This window comes from Chlamydotis macqueenii, chromosome 2, assembly GCF_036417535.1.
Source record: "Chlamydotis macqueenii isolate bChlMac1 chromosome 2, bChlMac1.mat, whole genome shotgun sequence".
Classification (NCBI taxonomy): domain Eukaryota; kingdom Metazoa; phylum Chordata; class Aves; order Otidiformes; family Otididae; genus Chlamydotis; species Chlamydotis macqueenii.
In genome coordinates this window covers 3,452,407-3,478,748 of record NC_141557.1, presented here as the reverse complement: position 1 = coordinate 3,478,748, position 26,342 = coordinate 3,452,407, and the positions used below count along the sequence as shown (strand labels likewise).

Below are 26,342 nucleotides of genomic sequence, written 5' to 3'. Positions count from 1 at the left end.
TGAACTTGTGTATATACAGCCAGGCTTCTTTGGTCAGTGAAGAGACTGATGGTTATGACAGAGGTTGCACCATAATTTGTGCATAGTATTCATTCCTTATTACATCCCTGAGTTTCTTTTCACAGGCTGGAGTTCAGGAATGGTATAGTGTTTTTTATGGTTCTTCCCTTGCTGGGACTCTTTTGTAGTGCTTGTGATAGCACATTTTCTCTCCACTGGGACACATTTTGTCTTCAAACCACCTCTAACATTCTGTGCTGGTATCCTTAAATTGATGCTTTCCTGTCATGCAAATTTTCAGATTTTCTACCTAGGGAGTAGATGTGACTTAAAAAAAAAAAAAAAGAATTAGAGTAAATTTGAATGTCATCCTAGCCTCTGAAAAGTTCCTGAAAAAAAAGTCTCTTTCACATATCTTTCCTCTAAAGAAATCTGGTACTGTTCAAGAAATCTTCAATTACTCTTAAGGACAGCTCTTGTTTTCTCTCCAGTTGAGATTGCTCCCCATTTTGTGGCATGTCTGCATCCCTCACAGTTAGCGTGTCTCCATTAGCTCCTGAATCTGTACACCTGCTTGGATTGCAGTTTTGGCTTCGCCAATAGAGAGACCTGTTTTACCCACAGGAAACCAAAGGGCCTGAACTAACGTCTGCATTTAGAAACAGGTCAAGAAAAGGCAAAAAGAGGACAAAGTGTATTAATGGAAAATTCTAGGTGGCCTCAAGTATAAACTCAGATCAGACAACAAGAAAATAATATCCTAATAAATATCTAGAAATTTAGCATGTTAAGCAAATTCTTATTGTCAGAGATTACAGTGAATGGGTTTTTCACGTGTTTAACAGCCTGTTCTATATTAGCCCACTGCAAAGATATTCCACCTTCCTATTAATCTCTTGGGACTGGAGGCAGGATCTAGAATCACGATACCTGCCAAGCCTTTTAGAGGAATTATTGAGCTTTTTTCTTTCATTTTAAATTCCTAATTTTAAATTTCCTAACTTTAAATGCCTACTCTGCTATTTTTGCTGGTTTTAACCATCTTTTGTTAGCTTGCCTGCTTATTTTCAGTCGCTGTCATTCTTTTCTTTGTTTTGTCTGAACTGCTGCTCTTTTAATTTGCACATCAGTTTTCTTCATCCTACTTGTTTTTGCTTGTGAATTCACTTTCACTGCCATTTTGATTGATTTCTCATTCCATTCATCTGTGATAGCAGTGGGCTTTTATTTTTTTTTAAATATTAACAAAAGTCATCATAAAAATATTGAGGAGAGAGGATCCTAAACCATGGTTCCTTCGTCTGGTTCAAAATGTACTTGAGAAACAATGAAATTCATGACTCACAAAGTTGGCTTAGTATATGAACTGAATTTTAAATGTAACTGCAATGCAGGTATTCTAACTGTCTGTAATAATTCAACTAGATGTATTTCTTCAGCTAATACTTGGAATTTCTTGTGGATACATTTTTAATATTGTAAGCTTAAATGTTTCGGATGATAAGAAATTCTTCACAGTGTTTCATTAGCTGGCAAACATATGTTCACTGAATTCCTTCTGAAAAAAAAAAAAAAACAAAAAGAAAGAGAGAGATGAAAAAGAAAAGTGTAAATCATGCCTCTTGTATACCAATATTGAAGTGTGATCAGATGGGCAAATACAGATTTGGAGGCGCAGACAGTATCTCACAGATCAGGAAACGAAATCTCGTTCTGATTGTATTTGAGAAATTAATTAAGAGGTGAAGAGCGAAATTAGATCTGTTTGCTCAGACTCTGTTTACTGAAGGGGTTAATGTTTCTCAGTCTTTTAAGGATGTGTGTAGTCTACAGAGCAGAGAGCAGCCTGTATCCTCCATTATTCATCTGTAGCTGTCACCTCCAGTGCCAGGCTACGTTTAAACAGGATCATTTACATTTCAGTCTCTGTTGTTTTTTAAAGATGAGAGACAGTGTATTCAGATACACTATTCTACTAGTTTCTCTCCAACCCTGCTGTGTTTGTTAAAGCATCCATTTTCTGCTGCAGCCCGAATGCAAGGTTCCTCAGGCACAAACGTAGACAATTGTGTTGGTCCCTACTCTTTAAGCAATATATTTTTTCCATGCAGTACTTAATGAGACACCTTTTAACGAGTTTGTCTGCCTTATGATTTGTAACATCTCATAACCCTACTAGAGAAGTCAAGTTCTCTGTAGGATTGCAACCATCTCTAACACAACGCACAGTTACATGGGACTTCCCTGTTACTTATGTAATGCAAATACAAATATGTACAAATACACCTGGGAAACTGCTGAGATTACTCTCCAGAGGAGAAAAAACTCAGTTAGCCAAGGTGTTACTGCTGCTATAGCTTTTCCTTTTTAATATAAGGAGATGGTGCTGGAGCAATCAGCAGAATATAACAGCCTCTTAATAGCATGTGCCTTGTTTGAAAAAGAAAAAAAAAAACCAGTCTTAGGATGTGTAATATTGAGTAAGGCAGCTTCAAAGAGAAGATTCAGAATTTCTGGTAAGGTGTATCACAAAAAGCATCTGAGAAAATCAGTGTTGCAAAACAAGGACAGTGCCCTTGTTACCAGTGAACTTCAAGCACCTTTCAGAGGCACAGAAATTAAGATACTACGTTCCAGATGGTCCCTAGCCTGTCAGCTAGGTGGGATAAGTGCTTACAGAGAGTGACAGAGTGATAGATATCTCAAGGTGATGTCTCCACCTGAGATATCTATAAGTCCCTGGGTTTTTCTGAGGAAGCCTAGCACGTTGACACTCCTGTCTAAGATGCCTGAAGCTGGCAGGAGACCGTGATGTCATGTTGGTGCACTGTCTAGTACAGTGGCATTTGTAATCTCACCCTGGGCACATCAGGTGTCAGTTACGATTATTGAAGAAGCTGAAGAAAGATACGCTTGGTTAAAATGTTTTTAAGCTTATTAAGCTTATTTGCACAAAACATGGATGACAACAACAACAAAAAAAAAGATGAGGTATTTAAGTTTTAGAAATGCATGGCAGCAGGTTACAAAGCAGAAAATGGTTGCCCTACATTTATGTGTTCACTTTTTTGCCCTCTAGTAGTAGTAATAATTTCTGGGACAGGCAAATAATATGATGACAACACTGATTTAAGGACATTAATATGATTCTTTTCCCTGCTGATTTTGTATTCATGAGCTTGGAGGAGCGTTGGATGAGCAGTCAAATAACAAACTGGGAAATAAAAAAAGATCACTTAGAAAAGGAGCTTGTAAAAAAAATCAGAATCAGTGATGTTTCGTGTTGCTCAGCTATTAATATCCAGCACCTGGAGGGATATTATTAAAGTCTCTAGCAAGTGTACTGCTGGCCTGCTCTGCCTTGAGTTTGCTGAGTCAGCAACATAAGAAGATTTACTGTAGAGTCAGCTTGAAGAGATAGCTGCTATGCAGAACCACAGCTACAGTAAAAGGAAAGGGAAAAGGAAGCAAAAAAGCAGGAAGAAAGGAAAAGAATATGAAAAAACTTCCACGTCTGCATCACTGCACTCTCAGGGATTTGGTCTTTTATATGCCCTCCTGCCTTTCTCACCATGGCTTGTAATAAATAGTTTCTTCCCGATCTGTGAAATAAACTCTGCTGCTTCTCAGATTGAATGTGTGTCATATGGCAAGAATTGGGGTCTTCCTGAGGATCAAGTAGCCGTGCAGTAAGCCTGTCTAGGGGAGCACGCAGGATCAGTGCTTGCCCCAGGGTTACACGCTGCAAGGCCTTTCAGATGACATGTCCAGAGATTGCCTACGCAGTAGCCGTAGGGCTAGGATTGGATTTCTTTCAGATTTTTTTTTTTCTTCCCCACATGGAGATCACTTGGAAGTGAGGATTTTTTAGATATGGGTTGCCTTCTGTACTAAGTTATGGTGATCTCGGTGATATATTTGTTCCATGCCATATAATGCTAGTTGTGCCCCAAATGGAGAATATCACCTTCCTAATGAATGGGACCTGCCACTGTACATTCCCGTGCACATTAGAGCTGAGTTGTGTACCTAATGGATGTCAGGAAATGTACTTAGACCATTATTGGGCCATCTAAATGCTGGATGTCTAGATTAAGCTATTTATCTATATTAATATATACTAATGATGTTCCTACAGCCTGTGGCAAGGGACAGACACCTTTTGATACTGGTATAACTCATTCTACCCCCTCCTCCCCAGTGCTCTCTTTGCTGCAAGGTCATTAAAAATTAGCTTAAAGTAGACCTTCGTTTCTTTAGTTTTTATAAGCCTCATCTTTACTGAGCAGAATATCGCTTTTATGAATGCCATGTGGTGGATTAATAGATGACCGTAAGTCACTGTTGCCCAATTGATTGTCTTGCATTACCAACATCTTGGAACTCATCTTCACTACCTTTCCTGGAATATATTTTTAAAATGAGGTATTGAATGTGTGTTCTTTTATGGGTGAGGGTAGATGCTAATGGATCATTTTGTCCATAATAAAGAAAAAAGAAAAAGCATACCATTAAATACTTCAGGATCCTAAAAAAAAAATGAAATAAGATCCGTTTTAGAGGGAACAGGAAAAATATTTTCCTCACATAATAACATTTAAAAAATATTATGTAGCACTTTGAGAGAAATATTCTTTCTAGTAAAGTTTAAAGAATTTAGTCTCAATTCCAAACACTTGTTCACTTTCTTTGTATAAAAGAAAATTTCTAAATAAATATTTATTTCAAACAGAACAATATGGAAAGGAAACACTCTGTAATTCTCCTCCTCCTTTTCAAAAAGGAACAAATTACAGCCTTTTTTTTTTTTTTTTTTCTGCTATCAGTACAGTTTAGACTGTAAACTTAATCAACATGTTGTTTCCTGAGGGAAAATTGTCTCAACAAACACCTTTTAGCCAGATTTCATTTCTGTTTGTCGGTGGGTTTAATGGTTTCCCAGCATTTGTACCTGCTCGGTGGCTGCACTCATGGTTCCAGTGTACTTTATCCATGTACACTCATGATGAAAAATTCGGTTGAGGATTGCAAAGCGATAAAATTTTTTACTGTTCCCAGCCTTCCTGGTAACACATTTATGCAATGTCCTTTTCTGTCAAACATTGCTCAGTAGGCTTTTTTTGGAGTGTAAAATTCCTATTAATTCTCCTAAGAGCTTTAGATGGAAAAAGAAACACTTCAGCTTCTGTGTACTCTTTCAAAATACTCTCAGTACCACAATCTCACTCTGACTCAGCATCTGTGGCCAAAGTGTGTTATTCAGAGGTTGTTTAGGCTAAATCTGGGCTGTTGTTTTGGTTGTTTGAAGACTCCTAAACCAGTTCCTCAATAATTTGAGCTACTGGTATTTGCAGATTTGGGAAGGGAAAGTACAGAGGCTTTTTTTTTTTTTTTTTTTTTTTAAATTATTCTTACCTGATAGCCACATCTAAGCATGTTACATATATTGATGTCAAACTCTTTTGGACCTTTATTTTGGCTTTCTTGTTTGCTCGGGGCTTGCCAGATAACTGATAAAGCAAAATGCATATTGGATGAGATTAGAGATATGCTGAAGCTCAAGGGTACACGTTTGTGTTTACTTCCTCACAAATAATAAAATGTTCTTTTTTCTTGCTGCCCTCTGGCTGAGCTGTTTTTAATTATTATATTTCTGTTATATAATAATTTGCTCCATTACTTAAAAAACATAATAAAATACATTACATTTTTGCAGTGCAATAGAAGCTAAATTCTTAAGCAATTACAGGGTAAGCTAGTCCATTTTAGTACCTCCTCCAGCAACGTAGGTGTGCAAAATCTAAAAATTTTTAGCTATCATGTGTTGCCTATTATGTCTGAAATAATATGGGAATGCTAGGTGAGCAAGCTGTATGCTGATCTAAAATAATTTTTAAATTTCACTGCTGTAAGATGCTGAAGGGCTTTTGATACCCAAAGGAAAGTAGACTAGTGTGATCACATCTATGCATATATATTTATTTTTCCATTCCTCTAGGACAAGGGGTAATTGTTTCAAAACAGAGGGACATATATTTAGATTAGATATCAGGAAGACATTTTTTACACTGACGGTGGTGGAACACTGGCACGGGTTGCCCAGAGAGGTGGTGGATGCCCCATCCCTGGAAACGTTCAAGGCCAGGTTGGATGAGGCTCTGAGCAACCTGCTTCTTGCAGGGGAGTTGGACTGGATGGCCTTTGAAGGTCCCTTCCAACCCTAAGTACTCTGTGATTCTACATGACACAGCAGCTGTGGGGCCACCCCTGGGTGCTCTGGAAAAGCACAGATCAGGGCAGCCAGGGCATGGCGCAGTGCTGCCTGGTTTTCTAATGCTGATGTGAAGTCCCGTGTAAATCTTCATCTGATGAATGTCTTCATGTTTGCATTGGCATTCTTATTCCTTCTCCATTTCACAGGAGCTTATTTATTCTATTTATTGCAGTGGTTACTGCTGATCTTTTAGGGATTTTCCTGTGAATTAAAGGAGTACATGGTGACCAGAAATGATAACGTTTATTTTGCTTTGGTTTTCACACTGTAATCTATTGGTTATAACATTAATTCTGCAAATATTTAATTACAGGACACAAAGATGAAAATTCAACTTCTTTTCTCTTTCATGTCCATGGATTTTTCCTATATATCTCTTAATGAAATCCAAAATCACACCTTGTGGATGACAATTAGTATTCGAGGGGCAAGCCACCTTGTACTGAGGTCAGCTCCCACTACCTGGCACTGCTTACAAAGGGAGGCTTTTGGATGTTGAGCAATGTGAAGTGGCAGTCTTCCAGCTGTGTTCATGGCTTTGGGAAAAAGAAAAAAAAAACACCAAAGAGCTGCAGAAGCTGCCAGAAGCCGTTGTAAAATAAGACTGTCAAAATTGTGGACAAATGAAATCCTGAGATTAATGTAATGTAACAAAAAAAAAATAAAAAGAAAGTGACAGGGATGTGTATCAATAGAATTAATTTAGAGAAAATTCTGTTTTCAGTACTGATTGCTTGCATTTTGGAGCAGTGGGTTTTATTCTGTTTATTTTTGTCGTAAGTGAAAATGGGAAATATTTATATCTGTTGTCAAAGGTGTAATGTAGAAATTCTGAACACAGTAATCTGGAGGATCAAATAAATGACAGTTAACCTATATTAGAATCACCCAGAATAATCCACGAGGGACAATATAAAATAGATTCCACCAATTTTACTTTCAAGTCTGTTTACCTTAAATATGACAGCCATTTGCTCTCATGGCAAACGAATATCTTCTCTTTCTCTCTCTTCAGTATGCATTAGATTTATAGTATTTACATGTATTAATGTTTTCTTCTGATAGCAGGAAAACCAAAACAGTCCGAAGTACCTGCCCTCATTTTTAATCCTACCTTTCGTCGTGGAAAATGAAACCTTCTTTCTATTGATTTCAATCTGAACCAAATTAAAAGATTACTGCAATTTAATATTACCGTTTCAAGGGCTTCACAGCTGTACCTCTTTTTGTTGTATAAGTCATACTACAATTCAGAAATAAGTGTAGTTATGAAAATTTAGAGCATTTACCTTCCATCTCTGTTTCATTGCACATATGGGGCAATAAGGGCTTGAACTCCCTGAGAAGTAAAAGTAGTACACATGGTGGAAGTTTTCTCTCTGTAACTGGAAATATATTAGCAGAAAGAAAATTAACTTTTTGGAAGGAAAGGATATGAGTAGGAAGCTGAAAATGAAACCGTTAAAAGTTAATATCAGAAATTCTGGCCATTTCAGTGCATGTGGGGAAATTCATCTGAACCTGAGCAACAACCTTTTCTGAGGCTTTTAGCTTACTAAGAACAACAATTGAGGGACAGACACAGGCAGGAACTCATGGCTACCAGGCAAAGCAAGGCCTCTTTTCTGAGGTCGTGTTACATTTATTGCATGGGTCTCGCCAGCCACCACTTTTAATCATAGGGGCAAAATTTGGCTTGCACTGCTGGGATGTGTGCTACGTCAAGATGTGTCAAGGCATGTGGGGATCTAGGATAGCTGAAGATTTCAGCACTAGGTAGCAGTGAGGCTATGATGTGGTCATTGTCACTGATGAAGCAGGAGCCAGGATTTTCGAGCCCAACTACATAATGTTACTGTCTCTTAGTCAACATATAAGGACTCTATTAAATATGGCATGCATAAATACCCCAGCTGAACCCTTATCTCTTTCTCCAGGATGCCAATTTATTGATGCTTCCACCCATTTAGCAAATTAAATTTGGGAAGAGAGGCTTGAATGTATTGGTCAAGATTTATTATCTTTAGTGTAGAGTAGGAACTGTGTATGCTTGGGCTTTAAAGCCCCTCTTCTTTTTTTTTGTGACACCAAAAAAGTGTCTCTTGCTTAAATATGCAAAAGATTCTGAGTTCCTCATGCCTGCAAACTGCAGTCAGCTGCAAACAGCACAGCTGAAGCATCTGTTACCCTGGGAGAGAGCCCCTGTGCCACCGAGTTCTGCATGAAGAATGACCTTGTACCTTCTGACTGAGGTGACTGGCTTCACACTTCAGATGCCTGCTGCATTTTGTTGCAGCTGAGAACAACAGGGTAATAAAGTGCATCCTGAATTTGTTCTTATTCAGTAAGATATCACTTATCTGAGCAAATTTCTGTATGGTAGCAGAGCAGAAAATGCTGGAGCAGAATCTAGGTTATGACAAGACTCTGAAAGTGAGACCTGTGGCTTATCTGTCAGGGTCTGAAATGCGTCCAAGTCCTGCAGGTTTATTTGGAATGAAGTCACCCTTTAAGGGGGAGATCTGTTCTTCGAAGAAGACCAGCTCTATCACTGTATGCTGGCCCTCCTTAAACCAAATCATACCCTGCAGTGATATGAGAGTAAAATAGGAGTTCGAGATAGGGTATGCAATCTGGCACTGTGTTTTGTTGTTTTGTTTTGTTTTCTAGTAATTTTGCAATGTTATTTTGTAACACCTCTTCTTGAAACCTGCTGGAGGTCCAGCTCATGAAATACAGTGTACTCGCTAGTAGGAATTTCTAACACCTTGTGAGCAGTGATTGTGTGATAAATTCATTGCTGCCCGCATTTTATTATTTAACAGAGTCAGCAGAGCAGCGTCAGGGTCTCACCTATCTCCTACCCACACAAGTGTCTCATGGGAAATCTCTGTGCAGTTTATCTGTCCTCACACAAAGTGAAGCAAAGCATTTGAATAAGGAGTCACACAAGGATAGGAATCCCACTTTTTGCCAGAGATGGTAGCATTCTTACATCGTGGTTGAGAAGAACTGTGAGTTAGGGATTATAACGGCAGAGTATTTTTGATACAGCAACTGATAAATAACAGTATTAGCACACAAAATGTTAGGAAAGAAAAAAAATTAAAAGAGGAAACTTCAGGATGGAGAAAGAGGGAACTCAATACCTAACACACCCACAACTGTAATTGATCTCAAATACATTGTTCCATGCCAGCCCAAATGTTTTGTACAGTGTGTTACCCTTCCAAAACACCTTCTTTACTTTTGGGGATCCTATTCCACAGCAATATGAAAAAAAAAAAAAAAAAAAATTAAAACGCAAGAATGTTCAGGGTTGCTTTCTAACAGGGAAGATTTCCTGGGATGTAAGGAGGCTATAGCTGACCCTCTGTTAGTAGGTGGCATTGCTGAATATTCTGCCCCGAATGTCATGGGGACTGAAGATTTCATTACACATTGCTGGTTCCTATCTCTGCTCTCCTTCCATACAGCTGCTGCGCTCAACTCCTCAGAAAATGGATTTAGGTTGGTGGGTCTACATTTTGTATAATGTGTAAAAAGAAAATCCCACTACATATCAAACCTCATCTGCAGTATTCCAGATTTCAACTCCTGTGATTAAAGAAAGGAGCTGGGTGTGCCTGTGTTTCCATATATCTCAAGCTCCAGTGAGAATGTCAATTATTGCTATCTACCTGTTGTGTTTTTATTGTGTTTAATACATGGATCTCTGCTGACAGTGAGTCTGAGATGGCTTCTCTTTTATGGCATATATGAAAGCAATATGTTTTCATTATTCTTTTGAAATATCAGGAATGGGGAATTGAGGTGCAAAATTGTACTCCGTCACCTGTTCACTGCATGTTCTTGAGTGGGGCACATTTGATGCACACTCAAATCACAAGGCATGATTCTAGTTCAGAGCTGCATGTTCTCAGGTTCTGAAAATACAGGTTATAAGGCTAAAGACAAAGGCCAAAGCTCCCATTGTACATCATTATTTGTCAATATACGTCGGTTGAGGAGTTGACTCCTTTATTATAATGAGATAAGCACCATACATTAAATACTGGTGGTCAGCCGTGGTTAGATCTTGTGCCCAATAACAGTGCAATACTTCTGCTGGCCTGTAAATTCTAGTGTACTTAAGGTGGAAAAGCAACACACAGATAAAAATTTCCAAGAAGTTGGATGGGAATGGGATTCACTAGTGCAATATCTACAGTTGCACAAGTTGCACCTTGGGCTCTCATTTTTGTTACTAGCAAGAGACAAATATTGACACTGCAAGTCTCTCTCCGTACTATGTTTTTCACCCAAATAATTTAGGCCAAAAATACAGACCGGCACTGAGTGTCCAAACCATGAACTGGCTGAGAGAGGAGTGTCTGCTGATGCTTCTCAGCAGCATGGAATTGATACAGTGCTAAATACAGAGGTAAGGTACTCATCATTAAGCATACAATCATAAGAATAAGAATCTTGTTTTATTAGATCACTTAATAAAAGTAGCATTAGAATCATTTACTGTGGCATAAACCTAGGCTGAAGGATTATAGTGCTTAATAACTTTATATAGGCAAATTTTGAAATTTTCTATCATGTGGAAAACTCAATTTTTTCAATACCTGTTTTCATCCTCCAGGAATATGTTCATATACCTGGACTTTCCCCCAACCTTTCCTCGACCTGAGGAGATTGCATCACCTTTTAAAATTTTTATTCCCAAATAGAGAAATATTTCCCACTGACATCTTTAAGCAGAGTAGAAGTTTTCCTTACCCCTGAACTGGACTACTTGAATGACACTTTGGTTCCTCAACTGATCAGTGCAATATTTTATATCATAATTTGTATTTGTATCAATGTTAAATGGCTATGAATGTGGCCAATGTGGGGGAAAGCACAGCTACATCATACTCTTCACAGTCATAAGTTGAGACATCAGAGGAACAAGGCAGCTCATGTACCATGGCTCTACCAGCAATCTCCTTACACCCACTGCTGTACTTTCCCCCAGGACAGTGTCCATAGCCCAAGGACAACCAAAGCTGCTCATAATGACCTCTTAAGATGACTCTTCTCTTTCTCTGGTAATTTGTTGTTGTTGGCAGTGTTTTTTCTGTGTATGACTTCACTGATCATCATTAGGAAGTTCTCCTACACTGCATCTCTTTCTCTCTAATCCCCTCTGCTGAGGTCCATGCTGGCTTGTCTCACTGTGTTGGTGCTTTGACACACCATTCAGGCTGCTCCCTTCTTTCTTTCGTGAATATGTACTTTATTCCCCTCCTTGAGTTTTTACAGTGGAATAGTGGTGAAAACCTCCATAGACGGGAAGGAGAAAGAAGGGTTTGTTGAGAAAGCTACTCTAGGCACAGTCTTTTGTGCAAAGATTTGATTCCTTGTGGGATTTGAGTGGGGTTTTTTTTGTTTGTGGTTTTTTTTTCCCACTCCACTTTGGCACCATTTCTAAACCAATGTCTTTCAGCACTGAAAGGAGAAGGAGGGAAATTGAGAATGAGCTTGAGTACTTCCCATTACCACTGTTGTAATGAACTCTTTGCCTCTGTTCCTCAGTATTCTCCCCAGTCCCAAAGTCCCTTTTGGGAATATTAGAGTGAGAGCTGTAGCACGACGCACTTGGTGGAGTTGCCTGTGGGGAAGAGTGAAAGGGAGGAATGTGTGCGATAGTTGAGGGCAAATAGCTTTAATTTAATTAGTAGATTAATTAAAGCTTTCTCCCTTGGGTAGGGTATATGTGTGTGTGGAGAAAGTGTTTCTGCACCCTCCTGTAGCTTTTCATCATGCATTTCTGTTCCAAATGTGACTCGCGGTTTCTATTGAGCTTGCTGGGAACCTGCACAAAACAAATTTCCTGTCTAAGATCTTTTCTCTTTAGGGTTTTGTTTAAATGTAATGAAGTATAAATGGGCAAATAATAATGAGTAATAACAAGAACTTGCCTTGCAAATGAATGTGGCATCTGGCAACATGACAAATGCAGGAGTTCTAAAAGCTTCTCTGTTCCCAATGTGAAACTCATCATGAGTGTGATAAACCGTTCAAGGATGCTTGATAGCCTTGACTCTGCACACTCTATGTAGGTGCCAAGGAAAGCAGGTTAAGGCCAACAGTGTCTTGGGCTGTTTTAACAAGACCAGTAGATCCAGGGAAGTTATTATCCCCCTCTAAGCAGCACTTGCTGGACCACTTCTAGAATATTACATTCAGTTTTAGATATTCTAAAGATGTCAATGAGCTAGAGAAGTTCAGAGGAGGGGCACCAAGATGGCCTGTGAGGAGAAGATGAGGAAAACAGGCTTTTTTTGGTTGGTAGAAGGATGCTTTTGGGAGAACCTGGTAGCAGCCTTACATGGTGGAGAGAAAGCCATGTTTTCATCATGGTGCATGGCAGGAGAACAAGGTACTATGGACATAAATTGTAACAAGGGAGGTTCATACTGGATGTAAAGAGAGGCCTTTTTATCCTGAGGACAGTTGAGCATTGTAGTAAGTTGCACAGAGAGGTTGTGCTGTTTCCATTCTTGGAGGTCTCCAAAACCCATGTGAAAAAAGCCCTGAGAAACCTGGCCTGATCCAATTGCTGACCCTACTTTGAATGAAAGGTTGAACTGCAGACTTCTGGAGGTCCCTTCCAACCTGAATTATCCTGTGATTTCTTGATTGTATCTGAAATACATGGCATAGATATTTGTCATGATCTTGCAGCCACCAGAGGTAAGGATGTCTGAGTGAAGGTAAAGGTGTGTGAGGAACTGAAGACCTAAACACAAAATCGGTAAACCAGGAAAAGAAGGTTAAGACAGCTTTAGGCTATGTTTTATATCCTATTGGTTTTGGGTTGTTCTGACACCTGGTACAGCCTTCCAAATCTAGTTTAAACAGGGAACATTCCTACATTGCCACTGCTGCCTGAAGAGCAAAAGAGAGGTGTTCCTATCCCCAAAATCCTCTGGAGGTAATAGGAGAGTGAAACAAGCCTTTCTTTCTGTTGCTATTGCTCTCAGAAGAGGCAACTCTAAGTATGGGGCAACTGTAGGGGCAATGGTCGGGGACCTTCTTAGGTATCAGCTGGCAGCAACGTAACCCCCTATTCAGAGTTTAGGTGGGAACTTTTAGGCTTTAATCTAGATTAGTCTTTTTTTTTTTTTTGCCAAGACAGGGGACTAATATAACAGAGAAAATCTGGCAGCTGGACAAGCAAAATCATTGTCACCTACAAGCTTATCTCACTGGACCAGCAGTATAAGATAAAACATATCATATTATATTATAATATGTTATTCAACCTTTAGTTTCACCTCAAGTGCATTCCATCTAGCAAGATTTTTAAATACTTTTCCAATGAGTGGTTGCATCCTGCCAGTACGAGGCTTTGAGAAATATTGCTTGGTGTTGCCTGCTGTTAGAGATAAGATAAAGGTATACTGTGGTTTAACTCAAGATGTCCATTCCTGTGGAAGTCAACTATGCTGGGAATGCCTCACCCTGCTCAAAGAGAGGTTTTTCGATGGATGTCCAAGATAAAAAAACAGTTAAAGCAAACTCAGAAATGACTTTGCCCCATGCTGCATAACACATCTTTTGTCCAGAATTACCACTTCAGGAAGTATTCACTGAGTGAAGGGAGCTGTTGATTATGCTGCTGCTATTTTCTAATCTGCAGTGAGACATGCATCTCTCCAGGAGCCATCAGTGTTAGAAGGTAACAGTATCTTAAATTTATGTCAGCCAGTTTGAAAGGGATCAATGCCTTTTTTTTTTGGCAGTGTGCTCTGTTTGTTTTTTTTTTTTTTTTTCTGCAGAATTTGTTTAAAGCATGGTGTCAAAACTCTGCTGCACATTGTACAATTGTGCCTTGGTTTGAATAAGTTTCTAATCGCTTTACCCTTTCACTTAGTCTGAAGTGTTTTGAAATTACAGTAGTTTGGGTGCCATTTACACAGGCAGACAAAAACGCAATCAAGTAACAACGTAAGGCCTTCCTGGAGAAAACAATTTGTTCGACTGCCAAGCCAGTGTTGTAGGTACCAGTAATGATGTAAGTCAGTTCTGAAAAAATCCAGATAATCAGAGCTCCTTCCCAAACACCTCTATTTTTAACACGACGTTTTGCAAGTCTTGGCCCTGCTTTGACCAGTTGAATCATTGCTTGGTAAGAGCAGAGATTAAATCTAGTAATGTTGTTTTCATTACAAAGTAAGCTTCTTTCTGCAGTGCTCACATAATAATGTATCATTTTTTAAGCTAACTTTTTAAAACTGGAATTCATAATAGAATTAGTGAAAAGTGTAATCGATATGAAGTGAATGATCTAATATACCAAATGGATTAAACCCTTGCATTACTTTAGAGACAATACTTAGACAAAGGTGAATCAAACTCTATTTCATTTCTATGTTGATGTAAAACATTGACCATTAGACATTTAATGAATGGACTTTTTGTTGTTGTTTCTTTGCTTTTTCTTATCTGTATTTCTTTACCCCTTTCCGTCTTGTCATGATGTGATATGACATATCCTGAGTGGAGTGGAAATATTCTCATCCACTTTGCAAAAAAGGAATCCAGACTTTACACGCATAATACAGAAATGCAGAAGAGGAAGGAGCAGCTAACAGTACTGAATTGCTGTATTTGGTCAGTTCTTTGTAGAAATGAAAATGCTAAGTGAATTGCACAGTTTGCTATCACATCTTTACCATGACATGAAAGCATATTTTCTGATCTTGGAATTTCTCAAGAATACTGGTGACTTTTCTCACTTCTGTAGATCCATTGAGTTAACTTGTATAGTGAAGTCATATTTTAAAGCAATTGAGAATTTTCTTACAGAGAGTAAAATGAACAGAACAGAAATTTTTGGATGACTGTATGTAGTCAAAGACAGTTCAGGTTTCTTGGCTAGACAGCTCTGCACTGTTGGCCCACAGGATGACTAATTTGAATAACACTGAGACCTCTTCCAATGCCTAGCTTTTTTATGTTAAAAACTTTCCAAATCTTTCCAATCACCCAACCTCCTCTCTTCTGCACAGCTCTTTATCAGTGACTATGGGTGTGACATAAGGATAATGTCCCATTCATAGAGAATGGCCTATTTTTCCTCTGAGGAGACCCAAATCCACTTGATTTACCGGAGGAAATGATTCAGTGCCGAAACATAAATGTTGTTTGCCGTTAGACATAACCTACAGCATCCAAAATATCGTAACAAAGGGTGAATATAAAGGTCCACACAGGCAGCAGCAACTGGAGGTCAAGTGAGATACCCTCAATCACATCAAATGGTCTAGTCATCTGTGCTTGGACTCCTGACCTGCTCACTTTGGGTGTAGCTGTGTGTCAGTGCCATGCACACAGTGAATAAGTCAGGATTGCTACCCAAGCATTGCGTTCAATTTAAGTTCATATCCCATGTACTAACAATGACTTTCTTAATGGGACAATATATTTTCATAATAAAGCAGCACCTTGAGTGTATGTAGGTGTTAACATAATAACATGATTGTTATTAATATTACCATAATGTCAAGGGAACAACAAAGAGTTAAGCACTGCAAGTTACACACAGCACGTGCCAGTTTATCTCTGTGGTGGCCACCTTAATAAAAATAAATGAAGAAAAATGAAAGTTCTCAACTTGTTACACATCTACAGTGCTGTAGGTAGCTGCTTTTGTCTTTTTATGTTCTCTCAGAAATAAAGAGACATTGATTGTGTTTGCTGTATTTGTATCTATACAAATACATACCTTTTCAAAAGTGATGTGAATCAAACTGCTTCACTCTATTGAGAGTAATAAACTTTTAAAAAAGAACGAATTTCATGCACTATCTACTTGGTTTCTTGATTTTTCTACTATGTGTCAAAATAAACTGCACGTATCACTGATATCTTCTGGGAAACTGAAGCCAGACTGTCTCTGCTGAACTCAGGAAATTGCAAATGTCCTTGAGGCAAAAGAAATGAAATCAGGAGGCCGTGAAGTTCAAGCTTACACTTCTATTTGAATAGTGCTCTGCTGTTCAGTTGTTGAAGACTGACTCGACAGATTAAAGGCTCTACCAGCACGTAGTTAAAGGAGAAACATGTGGAGCCTTTTAGGAAGACATGGTAGCGTCAATGCATCTCTGCATTCAACAGAGAAACCTTCTGTTGTAAACAATCCAAACCTGGTTTTCTTTTCTCAGATAAAGCATTGCTAGTTAGTGGAGATGATAGGCAGCTTCTATTCTCTCCTCTGGTGCTGAGGTTACCTTTTCCTCCCTTTCTTTGTTTTCTGTCTCAGTTTCCATATCCCTTTTTTTTTTTTTTTTGGAGTCTGTTGGTGAAGAGTGCTACATAACAACACGAAGAGGGTTATAAGAAATCACATCAAAATATCCTGCCAGTAGCAAAATCTTAAGGAAGGCTGCAGAATGGGTGAAGCACATTACTCTAATGCTCTCTCTGTGACCAGCAGTTTGCATTTCAAGTACCTCCTGAGCCAGACTTAGAAAGATATAACCAACTAAATTTAGTCAGTTTTGTCAGATACATCTGACCTGATGGGCCTGACTGCAAGGAAAACAATAAGACAGAACTTTTAACCTTAGGTTTTTGTTATAATCAATCAAGTCATGGCTTTGATTTACCTCTTACTAAAGAAGACAACAAGAATAGTAAGGAGAAATCACACTCCTTTGTCTTTTTACTGTAGATTGAATCTAAACCTTCTTCTCAAAGGCGTAGGGTTACCCCATGGGACATCAAAAGTCGGATATCATAGTTTTCTTAGTGTTTAGTATAGTTTGGTGGACTCTACATACAGACATATAGATATTTGTTTTGAGCTCCTATAACATCTAACATCCACAATATCTGCAGGTTAACAATAAGTGTGTGAAACTTTTCCTTTTGTTTATTCATATCCTGCTTGGGTAATTATGTTATATTAATACCATATTATCATATTTATAATAATATTATGATACTAACAATAGTAACAACAGCAACAACAACAATAACAATAATAATACAGCTTTTCTAATCTACACGTACTGAACAGTATAGAAACTACCACGTTCATGCATTGAGGCAACCCCTGGACACACCTTTCAGACCTGGGCAGCTGTGGAGAGTGAACCAGTACTAGCAGCAGAAGCCTGATTTACTTGTTATTTCTCTTTTGTCTTTTTAAAAGATATTCTAAGAACTTGAATGTCAGCCAACGCAATTTTCCCAATCTTTGGTGAGGTTTAGGGGGTAATATAGCTAAAGCCCTTATGTTCTTGGGAGATCCCAGAGATCAGTGATGATATATATTTTCCAGGCTCTTGAGAGCCTTTAGAACAGAACAGTGTTTGTTTTGAAGATAAACAAATCTAATATGGTTATGCCTGGTATATCCCACAGGGAAAATAGCTGAAATTTATTACTGGGATCTTGGAGATGAAACTGTAGAGTTATCAGTTCCTACAAATTGTGAGCAAAGCTGGTAAAGTAGAGGTTCATTAGGAAATCCTCTCTGTCTTTGAAATAGAGATGATGGCTCGTAACTGTGCAAATGGCTCCCTGACTTCAAGCACATACAAAAGCACAACACAAGCATCACTGAATTAGGATGACCTGTACTTTGGGATTTGCTGCATTGGGATTGAGTATGTGGTGGCAATTCGATGCATTTGTGAACCAAATGGTTCCTTCATTCCTGCTATTGGGATCTGAGGGAATTAAAGTTGAACTGTGCAGATGGGGCTTCAAAATAAACTGAGGTAGATTGAAATACAATAGAAATACAATTTAGCAGGGTCTGTTGTGATAGGACAAGGGGTAATGGTTTCAAAATAGAGGGAGGTAGATTCAGATTAGATATTAGGAAAAAATTTTTTACACTGAGGGTGGTGGAGCACTGGCACAGGTTGCCCAGAGAGGTGGTGGATGGCCCATCCCTGGAAACATTCCAGGCCAAGTTGAATGGGGCTCTGAGCAACCTGATCCGGTTGGAGATGTCCCAGCTTCTTGCAGGGGGGTTGGACTGGATGACCTTTGAAGGTCCCTTCCAACCCAAACCATTCTAGGATTCTATGAAATCTGGAATTAACTTTCCCTTCTGCGTGTTCTTACTTAGCAGTTGAGAGAAAACACATAATCTTTGTAAAACACTCTACTTCTGTAGTTCTCCATTGTCAAGAGTGAAGGAAATGAGATGGGAAAGAAGAAACAGCAAAATTACTTGCAGAGAACCAGGGCGACCTATCCCATCTTCAGACAGTGCACTGATTTTCATGGTGCTTCCCACTGAGTGTGATTTGAACCTTAGCAATGTCTCTATAAGATGATCTCGTGAAACCTGAGATTGTATTGTCCTCATATTGATATCCACTGGACACTTTCTGCAACAGGAATGAAATCTTATATTGATTTCTCAGAATGGGTCTTGTTCTCATTTTGTTGCTGCTTTGGGAATGCCTGCCTGGTGTTGCAATGTTCCTGTTACAGACTCATCTATCTTTTTTTTTTTTTAACCTCCACTTTTTTTTTTGCTTGTAGTGATCTGCGTTAAAGCCTCAAAGGTAGGAGGAAAAAAAAAGAGAAGAAAAGAAAATATTTGTATCAAGTTATCTAAGTTTAATTGGCACTACATTCTCTTTTGGCAAGAAAGTTGCCTTGTAGTCACTGGGAATAAAGAAAGAAGGAAACGTTAAAGAATGGACAGGGTGAAAGATACAGAGAAAGAGCTTTTAATTTGGTTTTGAATCTCGAGTGAGGTTAATGGATTGTGTAAGACTCATAAGAAGCTGGTGGAAGACAAAACTAAGGCTCAATTGATTTCAGATTCCTCTTTAAATTACTTCTCTATTTAGAGGCACCTTTGCTTCAGCCTTCCATGAGGAAGGAATGCAATAAAATAAAGTAAACACATTAGAAATTAAACTTGGACAGGGAGAACAACATAAAAAACCAAACAACTTATGAGCGTTATATTCCATAGTTTGGCCTTCAGCCTTCTGGAGGAGAAAAAAAAAAAAAAAGAAGAGAGAAGGGAAAAAAAGGAAAAAAAAGAAGTTTGTTACAGTCTTCTGTCATCTGCTAAGGATATGTTTGTATCTTTTTCTTTTTGGAATGCTACCTCAAAACTTACTGATGTTTCATCACAAATTCACTATTTTAAGTTTGTAACTGTTTTTTCTCCACATTTTTCCCACATTCCAGGTGGCAGCAACCCATTCCAACTGCATCATTAAGAAGGAGCAGGAGACTTGCCTGGAGAAGATACGGAGGGCAGCTGCCCTGAACCCTCTCAATGACTCTTCTCCGGGTGAGTTTCAGCTTGGCATAGATCAAGTCCATTGAACTGATGGTTTCGAAACCTTTCCTGTCACATCTGCAGGGGTTTCCAGAAATGTCAATGCAAACATATTACTGTAAGAAGTGCGGTCACTGCAGCTGAATGAGCTTAGAGAAACATTAGGACAAAAGAAAAAAATCAATCAATGGGGAGGTACCAGAACAATTGCTGGTTATTATCAGAGGTCAGGAGTTTCCTTCTGCACTTTAGGTGATGAATGATATATACCTACAAAATAAATCCAAAACAACAAGCAAAAAAGGTAAGAAAAAAAGAAACAGTGTGCATGGAAAAGCCTTGTTAGCGTTTATGCCTTCTGCTGGTGCAGGTTGAAACAGCTGTTGGGGACTGGATGTAAGAATGAGTGCATCACTAGTCTGTTCTGTAACAGCTCGTTCCCCCTTATAGGTTCAGTAACAATTTGTGCCTCTTTCTCACATGATCTGAAGATCTTTACAAGGATTAGTATTGTCATGGCCATAATCTCGATAAAGAATAATGGTGCTATTGCTGAGATAAGAAACTGAGGCAGACAGCAAAGAAGAAATTGATGGTTTAATATCCTGTCTCATTTCCCACTGACTGCAGCAGGAGCCGCCTATGGCCAGCACCAATGAGAGAAGGGCAAAGAATGACAAAGAAACTAATTGGAAATCAGGGTCTGTTTTCCGAGTCTTGTCCAAACAGCTTCTGCTGTGACTAGAATTGGTAAAACTCCAGAGAAAAGGAGATAAAATGCATTGTCTGTGTGATAAAAGATGGATGATTTCTCTCTCCTTTTCCTTGCCACATGTTTTAGCCCAAAAGCAAGGGAGGCCAGGATGCAGATCTCTGTGTTACCAGAGCACCCTCTGAAGTGAGCCATTCTGCATTTTAGCTGCTAGGAGTATTTCCATCAGAGTCCTGCTATTCATCTCATACGAAAGCTCATTTTTGTTCTGCTTCCCAACTTCAGAGGAAAGAACTGTGTGTTTTGGTGGAATTGAGGAAAGCATGTACTTCAGGCAGTTCATTTCAGCCCCAGGGATGTGTTTTTGAGAACCTCTTTGTACATCAGCTTCTCAATTGTTCCCTGGTCCAGAAGTGGCATAAGGAAAGACAAAAAGGAAAAAATCTATTTCTCCTCCCCTACCCCCAGAATGATGTCAGAAGCTGACTGTGAGCCCTACTTCTTATGATTATGCAACGACTATTATTTGGATTCAAGAATTCATAGATTTTCCCATTTCACCAGCTTGTTTGCTCTTTATCACTCGAATCCAGAAGAACCCTGGCAGCTGGGGGGACTATTCAGACTGAACTCCTCCCTGCTGCCTGTTCCAAATTCAAAGAGCACAGCTGAGAGATAGAGGAGGTCCAGAGCCATCGGAAAGGCTTTTGCATCTCAATGCGATTAAAGTGTATCACCCACTCAGGTGGGAAGGGACTGAATCCTTTCAAGCACTAGCTCAGCAGCAGAACCCGGCTGCTCTTTATTCTGTTCCCCAGTATTTTGGGATTGAATCACTGTAAAGAAGATTTTCCCAGGCTCATTGTGCATCTTTTAGTTGCTCACCACATCCTGTGGCAATGAGTTCCGCAGTTTGTGTGGCTTTGGATAAAGAAGCCACACCCCCTCAAAGATGTTTTATTTTCCAGTGAGGAATTCTGGCATCTTTCTTGTTTGAAAGCCTTTTCATTCTGTTTATCACCCTTTCCCTCTACCTTTTTTAATCATTCTAGACGTGTTTTACATATATTTCGTTTCACCTCTGGGACTATATCATTCCATTCTGTCATCTAAGTCCTGACCTTCCAAACTCACCTTTCATTATATGATACTTATTTCATGTCAGATCTTCCCACCCTCATTCCCAACAAAGCCTTGTCTCCATAGTTAAAGGATGAGACATCAACAGAGCTCTACCACCTTCTTACTCTTTGCTTGATGTCATTGAGATACTGTTGAGATACTGACTCTGTTTTGAACAACACCTTGTTGCTGCCTGCTAACGAGAGGTGTTTCAACGTGGGATACGCCACACATGATGGATTCACACTCCACAGTATTTGGGAAAATACCACAGGTGTCTGTTTACTCCAAAAACACTTTTGCTCCAGGTCTATGGGTGGAATGGAGCGCTATTCACCACAGCTGAACCTGGCTTTTAGGTTAAGTTAAGTTATCAAGGATTGTTTGGAGAAGTTTCATTACGAATCTCCCTGAAGAGGTAGTAACTGCCCATAAATAAAGCAGTCATATGTACAGGGTTTTCATCTGCTGCAGACAACATATTTTTCATTTGGGAGAAGTGAAAATTGCCCAACATTTGTTTTTTTGTTATTCGTCTGTAGCAGTAAGACTTACTAATGATGGTGGTAGTAGGGAAATATGTTATTAGCTTGTTTCCCTTAAAGAAAGAGAAACAGAGGAAATAGCTCCCTTGCATGTCAAAAACAGTTGAAAGAAGGAAGAAATCCCTCTTGGTTGATGAGTAAACTTCTGTTTATTCGAGGGCAAGGAGAAGCATAAAACTACCTCTTTCTCCTTTGACTGCTTCTGAATGCAAATTCCGTAGAACAATTCAATATATGAATTTTCTGAGGATTTATTTCTCCTCCAAGAGTCTGCAGGGTATAAAAGGGAATTGTGAGTTTTTAGGGAGGCTTTAGAGGCTCAAACACATGATTATGTTACTGTAGCTTGAAAAATAATTCTCCAAATCAGCTGAACTACAGTAACCTCTGTAAGCAAGGTATCTCCACGTTTTTCTGTTGAAGGTGACATAAAATCGAACGATCACATATAAGACTTGAATCTGGGAGGTGATCAGTCCTTGTGATTTGTATTTCTATGGTACCTAGAACAATAATGTCACAGGTCCTACTCCAAGGTGTTCACATGGTGCAAAAAATAATAACAATAATAGTAGGTTCTCTGCTTCTGTATAGAGACCTCATCTTCTGCACTGGTATTTCTCCTGCCTAAAAGTACTGCATGGAAAGCAATGCACTTTGAAGTCAAAAGTGGAAGAGCATCTTATGGGTTCCTACATTTTGCAATAATTCAAATCTCCCAGCTTCACTTTGCCCCCTTGCTGCGTTCAGCGTCTGTGAGCATAGGCATAAACTAAATGGTTCCCCAGAGCTCCTCTGGGTGAGGTCCAACACCAGCACAATGTTGATGCTGCAACTGCAACCAGGTCTTGAAGAGCAAGGCTGGCACTATGCTATGGAAAGTATCCAGCCCTGACTTGTTAGTGCTCCGATGTTTTCCTCTTTCCCTCTGCCTCTCATGCCCAGATGTTGTTCTTATTACTATTTTATTCTTCACAGCACTGTTTTCCCTCCTGCTGCTGTATAATGCCTATAATGCTTCAGAGACAATGATTGCCTTGAGATTTTCTATTTGTTTTTTTTTCCATGGCTTTTTTGATGCCTTCTTCATCTTAAATGCTTTAAATTCTTCAGGAGCCTTTATATAAGAAGAAATATGGAGAATGTGCTGACCGTGTGTGTCCATCCCTGTTCGACCATCACATACAGCCTGAACGAAAAAGAGAACTTGCAGAAAATCAGATTTTAACAGGACATGGAATCTGACTCCTTTGCTCTGGAGAGGGAATTAAAGTGATAGAAAAAATAATAAAATGCAAAGACAGAAAATAGAGGAAGAAGGGGAATGATTACTTCATACTCAACAGCTCCAGTCAGTGGAGCCAGGCTATTTCTTGCATCACAGTTTCAAGTTTCCCTTGTTTGAGTTTTTGTCCCTGTTCTAGTGTAGAGTTGCCTCAGTTCCTGTTGAACCCTCTTTTAGCTGTCAGCAGTCCTCAAAGGACTTTCTGGCTGATAAGAACTGACAAAACTCACTGCTGATCCATATGCACCCTTTTTCATTTTTATTTTTTTCCCATCCAGACTCTGTTGACCTGTTCCCACCCCTGGGGTTAGGAAAGAATGGCACATGAGTTACTCAGATGCTGAGTGACAGTTCCCTGGGTCACGTACACTTTGCATGGGATTCATCTAATTAAATGCTGATGCCTGCAAATGCATCTATACTACAATAGAGCAAGTCACTTTGCTCATTTTGTAGCTCCAGCTATCTAATAAGAAGAGCCTGAGACATAATTCATTTCAACTTCAAAGTAGATTAGATGATACCTTTTTTTCTCTACGGATATACATGGAAGTAAGGGTGACCATCTGGTTCTGTTATACTGACTAGGTCATGCTAGAGGTCTGGATTATCCCAAAAAGTCTGGACCATGATTTTTACCATAGGATATTTTCATATTTAGGTGTCTTCTTCACACCTTCCACATACTTAATTGTAGTAGATCTGCTTATACTTGTGTGAGTAACGTTTGCATCAATGCTTCCTTGAGCTGTGACTTCAAAAGACAGGTAGGTGTTCAGCAGCCTGCATGTAGGTATTGACAGAGAGAATCTCCCAGCAGTTTTCTGCTTCCTGGTGGGATTGTATCTCACCTAGTGGTAACTCCAAGAGTCTTATATTTTTGTTTGGCTTGAGCTGGGATCTACTGACCAGTTGCATCTGATATTGTCCATGGGAGCATAAGATACACCACTAAGAGAAATCTCACCCTGGAAAAAGCCATCCTAATGAAGAGTAGAATATTTCTCCAGCTGTAGATTGACATGATAGAATTTTCCCAGCCTGTTACCTGACTTGATTTCCACTGTTGAAACTTGATATTCTGGACTTGTCCCCTGAATGTGGCACTCCCTCAAATGGTGAGGGAGTTCTTTGAGTGATCCTCAAATTTGGGCCTCTGATTTAATGTTTATAGTGCTGGACTAATCTGAAATGAGCCAAGGTATGATAATAGTGAACACAGCGTAAGAATTTGAATAGAAATAGAAATGCCGAGGACTCTTTGGTGCTTATGTGGTTCATGAATCACTGTCAAATTATCTTTAACTTGTAGTCCTAGTTAGCTGGTCCCATTTCTTCTGTCCTTCTTCTGGAAAATATTGAAGGGCTGGAGCATTGCCAGACAAGTAAAAAAAATTCAAATGAAGTAAGTATTCACAGAAATGCGATGCCTACAATGGTCTTCATTAAGAGGAATCCTATCAGCAAGCTACCCTGTAAATCAACAGAAAAGAAAATGATAGGGGTGTCAAAGGGATAGGAGGTGTAATTAGAAAGTAATGTTGACAATGCAAGGAGAGAAAATATCAGAGTAGACTTAAAAAAATGTTCCTGTCTTTATCTGAAGATGGAGCAGATTTTTTTTTGTTTTAGATTTTTATTGGGTGTCTCACCAGTCTCCTGTTCTTTCAGAGCCTTTTTAATTATCTGCTCCTATTTCCCTTGACACCACTGGGAAGACATTACTTCATTGTGTGCCTGTGTGTGTGTGTGTGCATGTGCCTCCCTTGTTGATGCAGCGGTGCACAAGAACAATAGGACTAGGATTGTTCTTCTGGCACTCAGCTGTCAAAACCTATTGAATTCCTACAACTGAGATGAATATGTCTCTACACCTAAGTGTTTTCTGCTTTACTCCTATTTGAGCCAGAATACTGACTTAGCTTTGATCTGCCTGAACATATCTGTCTCAGGTCAAAGATGCTTTTTTGTGCTGATGGATTTATCCATGTGACATTGCATAAAGCATCTTCTACTAATCTAATGCTAGAGATGGCAGAAACAAGCAAGAGTTTCAAGGTAGAACACAGAGATCATGATATCAGGGTTAGGATCTGTGCTTGTTTCAGACATCTATACTGTAGAGATCTCTATCTGAATAAGACACTTGTGGAATCCTTGGTAACTGAGCTGTGATCAAGCTTTACTCTTTCTCAGGCAAATGCAAGAAAAAGAGCTTCACTAATCTCTGTTTTCCAAGCGTTGACTCATACTTTAGATCTTTGCTGAATGCCTCTGAGTATATCAACAGGCGTTTTAGAAGTTTGTTCATCAGAAACAATAGATGGATTCATGTCACCTAAATATGGTTGTATAAAGTACAGGGGCCTTTATTAATGCTAGTTATTTAGACTGTGTTTCTAGTCAATAGATCAAACTAAGCGTTTAGAAGTCACTTACATGCACAAACACTTAGAGGACTTAAACTTGTCCTGTTTTGTGTATCCATCTTATGTTCAGAAGTCTGTGTGACGAGTGCCCATTTTCTCTGTTGCCTACTAAAGAAATCATTATGGAAGCAGTAGAGATGGCACGAATTCTATTGACAATAATGTAACAGTACCAGAATGAACAAAACCATCACAATCCAGACACAAACCAAACTGCAGGGCCTAGAAGGAGTCTTGTTCTCCAATGGAGCAGCAGCAGCAGCTAAAAGGGATTTGGGGAGCCTACTGTGAATACAGTCACATTAGCGAAGCTGAAAGCTTGGAAGTACATTGCCATTGAAAATGTTCAGGATCAGCTGTGGCAGGGGAAAGAAAGGATGCTATGTCACAGACAAACTGCTTTGGAATGATCTACAGAAAAAATTATTGCTAGTCTCGGCTGGAGACGAGACAGAACTCCAGCGAGTGAACCACTGGTGTGTTCCTATTCCTTGGAAAAGCTTCTAGCATACTTCTTTCTCATCCCTCTACAGCATACAGCCAGGCTGTACTCATATGTATTCAGTCTGCCTGGGAAGACAAATGGTGTGAAAACAGAAATTTTGCTGGCCAAGGATTCCTGGTAACAGGGATTAAAATCCCATCCACAATATACTCTAGACATAACATGAAGGT

General features: G+C 39.2%; 1 protein-coding gene across 4 annotated transcripts in view; it reads left to right on the top strand.

Moving 5' to 3' along the window:
* Positions 1–26,342, top strand: part of ADCYAP1R1 (ADCYAP receptor type I) — a 131,339-nt gene that overhangs the window by 32,594 nt on the left and 72,403 nt on the right. For all 4 annotated transcript variants that reach the window (XM_086741453.1, XM_086741452.1, XM_086741451.1 and 1 more), the window contains exon 3: positions 19,481–19,586. In XM_086741453.1, the coding sequence (XP_086597579.1) occupies positions 19,481–19,586 (106 nt within the window). The remainder of the gene's footprint in view (positions 1–19,480; positions 19,587–26,342) is intronic.